The sequence below is a fragment of the Lonchura striata genome, chromosome 31 (assembly GCF_050655825.1).
Source record: "Lonchura striata isolate lonStrDom1 chromosome 31, ASM5065582v1, whole genome shotgun sequence".
Taxonomy (NCBI): domain Eukaryota; kingdom Metazoa; phylum Chordata; class Aves; order Passeriformes; family Estrildidae; genus Lonchura; species Lonchura striata.
Genome location: NC_140733.1, coordinates 1605540 through 1613187, shown reverse-complemented (window position 1 = coordinate 1613187; position 7648 = coordinate 1605540). Strand labels below are relative to the sequence as shown.

The 7648-nt window shown below is 51.7% G+C and overlaps 1 protein-coding gene across 1 annotated transcript; it reads right to left on the bottom strand.

Annotated features, from left to right (window-relative positions):
* Positions 1-398: 398 nt before the first annotated feature.
* Positions 399-2327, bottom strand: LOC144247941 (olfactory receptor 14J1-like). Its single transcript, XM_077789687.2, has one exon. It carries the CDS (start codon positions 1674-1676, stop codon positions 744-746), a length of 933 nt encoding a protein of 310 aa, XP_077645813.1. The 5' UTR covers positions 1677-2327; the 3' UTR covers positions 399-743.
* Positions 2328-7648: the final 5321 nt, after the last annotated feature.

Below are 7648 nucleotides of genomic sequence, written 5' to 3'. Positions count from 1 at the left end.
TGCCCTGGGCTGTGCAGCGCACTGGGGATGGATCAGCCCCTGCTCTGCTGCTCCTTCCCGTCTCCCCCAGGGCCCTTGCAGAGCACCAGCCATGCTGTTTGCCCCCAGCCTGCCCATGGCCAGCCTGGGGCTGCTCACGGGGGTTTTCTGTGCTGAGCATTGGCCTGGCCGTGTTCTTGAGAGAGCCCAGGCAAGGAGCCTGGAGCCCCCAGGCCCTGGCCTGAGGCGTCAGCGCTGCCCCAGCAGTGCCCATGGCCTGTCCCTGCTGCAGCCCCGGCACTGCCACCCCCAGGACTGTGCCCGGCCCCGAGAGCACTCAGGCCCTGCAGCAACACCAGGGCCACCAGGGCAGCGGGGCAGGGCCACGGGAGCAGCACTGGCAGCACCAAGTGCTGCTGCTCCTGGGCACAGCTGCTGTGCCAGCCCTGATCTGCCCCAGCTCTGCACACAGACATTGCTGCTGCAGCTCCAGAGAAGGCAACCAAAGGGCATCTCTGCAGAACACTCTGCTGGGAGATCCTTTAGATACTTTAAAGCCACCAAGAGTACAGCCCATCATTGACACAGTCTGTGGCCACAGGGAACATGGAGAGAAACAAAATGAGAAATGGCACAGAAAAATTCATTTATTGTGGATAATATGAAAAAAAGTAAAACAAAGAATAAGAACCTGCAAAATGAAACCAAAAAGAAATATTAAAGACAACTTTTATTACAAATATTTGCAGAATTTGGCCTGGAGTTTAATGTTCCTGAAAGCATCCAGTCATCAGTTTCCACACTGCAGCCTTGAGCTCCTGGTTCCTCAGGCTGTAGATGAGGGGGTTCAGGGCTGGAGGCACCACCGAGTACAGGACTGACAGGGCCAGATCCAGGGATCGGGAGGAGATGGAGGGGGGCTTCAGATGAGCAAATATGGACGTGCTGACAAACAGGGAGACCACGGCCAGGTGAGGGAGGCAGGTGGAAAAGGCTTTGTGCCGTCCCTGCTCAGAAGGGATCCTCAGCACGGCCCTGAAGATCTGCACATAGGAGAAAACAATGAACACAAAACAACCAAGTCCTACACAGGCACTTAGAGCAAGAAGCGAAAGGGCCCTGACTTTGGAATGTATACATGAAAGCTTGAGGATCTGTGGGATTTCACAGAAGAACTGGCTCAGGGCATTGCCATGGCACAGGGGCAGGGAAAATGTATTGGCTGTGTGCAGCAGAGCAGTGAGAAAGGCACCGGCCCAGGCAGCTGCTGCCATGTGGGCACAAGCTCTGCTGCCCAGGAGGGTCCCGTAGTGCAGGGGTTTGCAGATGGACACGTAGCGGTCGTAGCACATGATGGTCAGGAGGTAGAACTCTGCTGAGATGAAGAACATGAAGAAAAAGAGCTGTGAAGCACATCCTGTGTATGAGATGTTCCTCGTGCCCCAGAGGGAATTGTGCATGGCTTTGGGGACAGTGGTGCAGATGGAGCCCAGGTCGCTGAGGGCCAGGTTGAGCAGGAAGAAGAACATGGGCGTGTGCAGGTGGTGGCCGCAGGCTACGGCGCTGATGATGAGGCCGTTGCCCAGGAGGGCAGCCAGGGAGATGCCCAGGAAGAGGCAGAAGTGCAGGAGCTGCAGCTGCCGCGTGTCTGCCAGTGCCAGCAGGAGGAAGTGGCTGATGGAGCTGCTGTTGGACATTTGCTGTGGCTGCACATGGGCACCTGCTCATGGAGAAAGGGACAGTGAAGAATTAGAGGCGATGCCTGTAACCAAAATCAAAGCCATTTCCCATACCCCCTCCCCTGGAACACACATAGACAGTATTTTGTGTTCTACAATTCTGGGGTTTTCTTCATGAACACCCTTATATCAGCCCTGGTGTTCCTGGAAATCAGAAATCCTCAGCATTTCTGGTGCACTCAGGGAGAAATTAATAAGTTCTGTGCGGCAAAGTGATGAGAGGAGAGTGAGGGGATATGCTCTGACATTCTGACCTCTTTAGAATTACTCTGGGCTTTAACCTTTCTCTGGGTTAGGATGATCAGCTTCCCACATTTTCCCTAAAAAACCCCCAGGTACAGCTGAGAGCAGATGGATCCACCACAGCCCAGCTCCACATTTGTAGCCAAGGACTCACATTGCTCATTTCACCAACCCAGAAGCATTTTCAGTCTTAGAACACCTCTGCCTTTCCCCATCAATCTTATAACTTAGAGATGCTCTAAGACATGTTTGCACCCTGGATTGAAGCTCCCAGCTTGGACTGAAATCCCAGGCACATTTCCAAGTGTCCTTCTGATGGCACTGGATGAAGGGAGGTGCAGCTCCTTCCCTGGCTGCACTGCCAGCACTGCCCAGAGCCGGGCACTGGGGACAGCTGTGTCACCCTGAGCCAGCTGTGCCCCTGCCAGAGCCCCCAGTGCCGGGCAGCTGCTCCCAGCCCTGTGCTCTGCAGAGGGAACTGGGCCCGGGGCTGCAGAGCTGCCCCACGGCTCTGCTGCAGCTCTGCCTGCACAGGAGGGGCTGCACGCCTTGGAGCCCCGGCCCTGAGGGCAGAGGCTTGGCTGGGGCACAGGAGGGAGGGGGCTTGTTCAGAGGGAGGGGCTGCACTGGAGGGGCTCCTCTGGACATCTCTAAACTCTCCCTGCCTCAGCATTTCTGGGTTTTCTTTTCTCTCCTTCCCTGATCTTCTCTCTGCTTCCTGGAGATTTTCCTCCTGCAGGTGTTTCCCTGTGCCTGATCTCTCCCTGCCAGCACTCCCAAACCCCAAATCTCTGTGCACTCTCCTTGGCCTGACAGAACCCTGCCTGCTTGCAGGGCACTGGCTGGGGGCAGGCTCTGTTTGCAGCTGGGAGAAAGGACAGCTCAGACTGAGCCTGATGGATCCAGCAAAGGTGTTGCTGCTGCTGTCCACGGGCAGAGAGGCTGAAAGTACATTACGGATCTCCTGTGAACCTACTGATCACTAAAAGCAAAAATTTGGATGCCTCAGGCACTTGCCAAATTTAATTGTTAATAATTCATAATAAATCTTTAATATTTATCCCTCTAACCCAGACATTCTCCAATATTAGGAAACTGAATACGAAGTCATCGGAAATTTCCTCAGTTTTATCAAAATCCCTTTCTTGGAAATATTATATGTCAGATCAGAAGCCCTCAGCATGTCAGAGCGTCATGATCATTTCACCTGCCCTGCCCCAGAAATACTCAGAGTTGTACTCACAGGGTCTGTGGGCATTGGGATGTTCCAGCTTTAGGAGATCTCTCCAGGAGCTGCAGCTGCATTGTCCTGCAGCCAGAGGTTCCTGTGCCAAGGGCTGGCAGTGATTCTGCCCCAGGCACTTCTCAGCCCCTTCCCAGCCCTGACTGATTGAAGCTCTCTGTGCCTCTGTGCTGTGCCCGGGCTGGCTGCAGGCAGTGCCCCAGCCCTGCTGGGCTGGCAGAAGAGCTGCTCAACAACAGAAATGTGCTTTTGAAGCTCTGCTTGGTTACCAGGATCACCCTCTGTGCCAGGAGCCCGGCCCAGCTCAGCAGCACAGACACAGCACAAGGACTTTAATGACCCTCTGGGGCTTTGTGCTCAGGCCCTGAACATCAGGCCCTGAGAGGGAGCTGCAGAAACCTCTGCAGAACTCCAAGTCAGAATCCAACTCCAAAGTTTCTTGGACTTTTAATGGGTCCCACTGAGGGACACGACTGAGAAAGTGTCCCCAGGCCCCAGGCAGAGCAGAGAACTGGAGGCACTGATGGCAGGTGGGGACAAAGAGAAGCCAAGTCTTGGTGCCCTGGGGCACAGCAGGGTCTGTGCCACCAAGGGCTGTGAGGAGACACCTTGTCCTGAGGCCCTGGGGCCTCCTGGCACAGCCCCAGCCAGGCTGGGCACTGTCAGCCCCTGGTTCTGCCCTCAGCATCCCCCCCTAGCCCACATCCCAGTGGCCTCAAGGATCTGCTGGAAGGAGTCCCTGGGGAGCCTTGGTCAGGAATGGCCCTGGGGGCTCCTTCATGCTTCCAGGGACTGCAGGTTTTTCAAAGGACTTTGGCTTTTGCTTTTGCCTTGCAGTCTCTGAGAGCTTTGTGCAATCATGGCTTCCAAGTATCTGCTGTAATTAGTCCCTGGAGAGGCTTTGTCAGTAACAACACTCAGTGGGGCTCATTAATGCTTCAAGGTACTTCAGTTCTTTTAAGGTACTTGGTGTTTCACTTTTGTTACAGACTTTGTGAGAAGTTTGTGGAATCATGGCCCCAATTATCTGCTTTAATGAGTCCTGTGAGAGCTTTGTACTGACACTCAGTGGGGTTCATTAATACTCTGAGATACTCAACTTTTGCGAGGGTCTTTGAATTCTTCTTCCAAAACTGAGAGGTTTTTGTGCCATTTTGAGTGTCTGAGAGGTTTTTGTGCCATCCTGGCCTCCAGTTCACTCCTCCAAGGAGTCCATCAGGAACCGTTGTTGGGGATGGATCTCAGTGGGTCCCATTAATACCTCGAGAAACTTTGGGGTTTTTTTCTGACTTTTGCCTCCTGGAAAGGTTTGTGCAATCTCCTCTCAGGCCCTGAGGTTCCAGGGCTCAGCTCCAAATGCACCACGGGATTCATTAGGATCAAGCAAGTCCTGACAAACCATGGCTGTGCCTCGATTTCCCTCTTGTCTGGGGCAGTTCATCAGGAAGATTTCTATGGTGGTTTCCGTTTGCCTATTTGATATTTCTTGGTCAACGCATCAATTAGTGTGGTGGGTTCAGTGCTGGCTAATTACCAGTGCACTCACTAGAATATACTTACTCATTTCCTGCTGTGAGATAGGATTAGGAGAAAGGAAAAGTGGGCTCAAAACTTTAGAAGAGTGTAAAGAAAAGTTTATTAACAGTAACTAAATGAAAGAGTAATAAGAATATGAACAAAACTTTCAGATCACATCCTCTCTCCATACAACCTGACAATGTAGAGACAAAACCTGAAATTTTCATGTCAGTTTACCACCTCTAGAATATTCTAATCTTTCTTCAGTTCACATCAGGAGAGAAGTACCTCTTGTTAATGTTATGGAGAATTCTCCACAAGAAAACATTTATCTCATGGCTTTTCATTTCCATGAATAGCCACTGCCTGGAAAAATCTTCAATTGTGAAGTCCCTCCCATGTTTTCACAGCTTTTCCCACAGCTGTGTTTAGCGGCCATGCCAACTTATGGGGTATTAGTTTCAAGATGAGCTGTTTAAGAGCAAAGGATCTCTTCATCTATTTATGAAATCATCTTAATCTCTGGGAACAGACGCCTTCTTTTCTCCCTGAGGGCACAGGGTCTCATCACTCTTCTCTCTTTCAATGTTCAGACTTCTCATGAGATCACAGCTACTTCAGCATTTCCCTACTTTAGCATGGAGGCCTTTGTTGAAACAAGTCATCTCCTCATACTTTTCAATGCCTTATAGGGAAAAAGATTGTCTGATGTATCAATGACATCCTTCTCCACAGCTTTAGCAGAGGATTTCAGCCCTAAGATCAAGGCATCTCCTCATCCCTCCCATCTGGGACTCAACTTCCTCTTCCCTGCCCTCAGTGTGTCCATGTTGCTCCTCTGTGTGCCTGCCCTGTGTCCTTTTCTCTCACTGGAGGGAGGATGGCAGCACTGGCAGAGTCAAAATCTCCCCCTGGGTCTACAGATGGCTATTTGACTCCGGCTGGGCTTGATGTCCAATTCTTATTTTGGCCATGCTTCCTGGACATGAGGACCAGTTGTTTTCCATAGGAATGAAGGAACAGAGTCCCACTGTTTTAGGGGCAAATGAGAAGTGACCACCTAAGGACAAGGCCAGCCAGAGCTGCCAGATTTTGTTCTTAGAGATACCCTTGAATATAGGAAATTTTTTAGGCAGAGTGTCAGTTTTGGCAATGGGCATCTGAAAAGACAGACAGTTCTTTTCCATACAGAGGAGAGCACGAAGCTGCAGTTCTCCAGGAGCTGATGAGAAGCAGCCCTTGACATCCCAACATCAGCCAGACCTGTCAAGTGGCCCCTGGCAGGCCAAGCCAGCCAGACCTGGTCCATGTTCCCTCGCTTCCATGGGGCCCCACAGTGTCCCAATGGTCCCTTGCTTCCAGGAGACCCTGAGGTGTCACAATGCCCCCTTGGTGACACCAGGCCCTGAAGGGTCGGAATGGTCTCCATGGTTCCATCAGGCCCCACAGAGTCATAATGGTCTCTGGGTCCATGAAGCCCCGCGGTGTCACCATGGCCCCTTGGTTCCATGGGCTCCAGTGGTGCCACAAGGATCCCCTTGGTTCCATGAGGTGCCCACAGTGTCACAGTGATCTCCATGGGAAGGAAAGCACCGAGCCCCAGTGTGGCAGGGGCAGCCACCAGAGGCCAAGGCCAGACAGACTTGACGGTACTGACAGATTTTGCCTGGGAACAAACCTTGGATATAGGGAATTTTAGAGGTGGGATCACAGTTTCAGATATGGACACCTGGAGAAGTACAGGTTTTTCCGTGGGAAGGAAAGCCCAGAGCCAAAGTGTTTCAAAGGCAGATGAAGAAAGAGGTGGCTTTTGGGAGGCTGAGACAGCCAGACATGATCTTCATGGCAGCTTTTGTCATGGAGGAATCCTTGCATACACAGAATTTGGGAGGAGGAATCTCAATTTTGACAACAGTCACCTTGAGAAGAAGGACAGTTATTTCCACTGGAGGGAAAGCACCAAGCCCCAGTGTTTCAAAAGCAGATGACAGGCAGCTCCCAAGAGGCCAAGGGCAGCCAGACCTGTCTGTCCTGGCAGCTTTCACTTGGGAGCAATCCTTGGATGTACAGAGTTTTGGAGGAGGAATCCCAGTTTTGGCCATGGCACATGGAGGAGAAGGAGAGTTCTCTCCCATAGGAAGGAGAGTCCAGAGCCCCAGTGCCTCAGGGCAGGTGAGAAGCAGCCCTGGACATGCCAAGGTGGTCAGGTGGTCCCCAGGAGGCCCAGCCAGCCAGACCTGGTCCATGTTCCCTTGGTTTGGTGGTGATGCCTTGAGAGGCTGCCTAGAACAGAGCTAGGCAGTGTTAAAGGAATAAAGCAGGTATTTATTAAAAGGCCTTCAAGGGATACACCTTGGGCAGTACAAGAGCCTGGCCCTGGCTCCATCCTAGATGGAATCCAGGTCACGAGTTTTCACTGGGGCAAACAGGGAGATTTGGTCTGGCAGGATGTGTAAAACAATCTCCTTTAATATCTACCTGTTCTCACAGAGAGCACTTGGCTGCAGGGACACATTCCCATCGTTCCTGCCCAGGTTTCAGGATTCAAACAGTGCTGTCCTTCCCAGGAGCTGTTCCTTCAGCTGCCTCAGGAGGGCCTTTTGGCCCATGGACCCACACTCTGGCTCCATTATTAGCACTGCTGGATCCAAACCCTTTATCTCCACCAACAGCAGTGATTTGAGGTGGATCTCCTTTTTTCCCAATTGTTTTAAACACTGACAATATCAATAACTGTGCTACCCTGTCATGGGTTTGAATAATCCAATCTTGTTCAGTATTCTTTAACCAAATTACTTCATTTTCTCCTTGATAATCTGCATCAGTTCCTCCTCCCATGGCATGAGCACTTTGCAAGGCCAAGCTCCAGTGAGCAGTTACCAAACCAAAGTGTCCTGGAGGAATCTGGATTCCTGATCCTGTATTT

Coding starts and splice junctions, on each gene's coding strand:
- LOC144247941 (XM_077789687.2), bottom strand. CDS start 1,676: ATGTCCAACAGCAGCTCCATCAGCCACTTCCTCCTGCTGGCACTGGCA.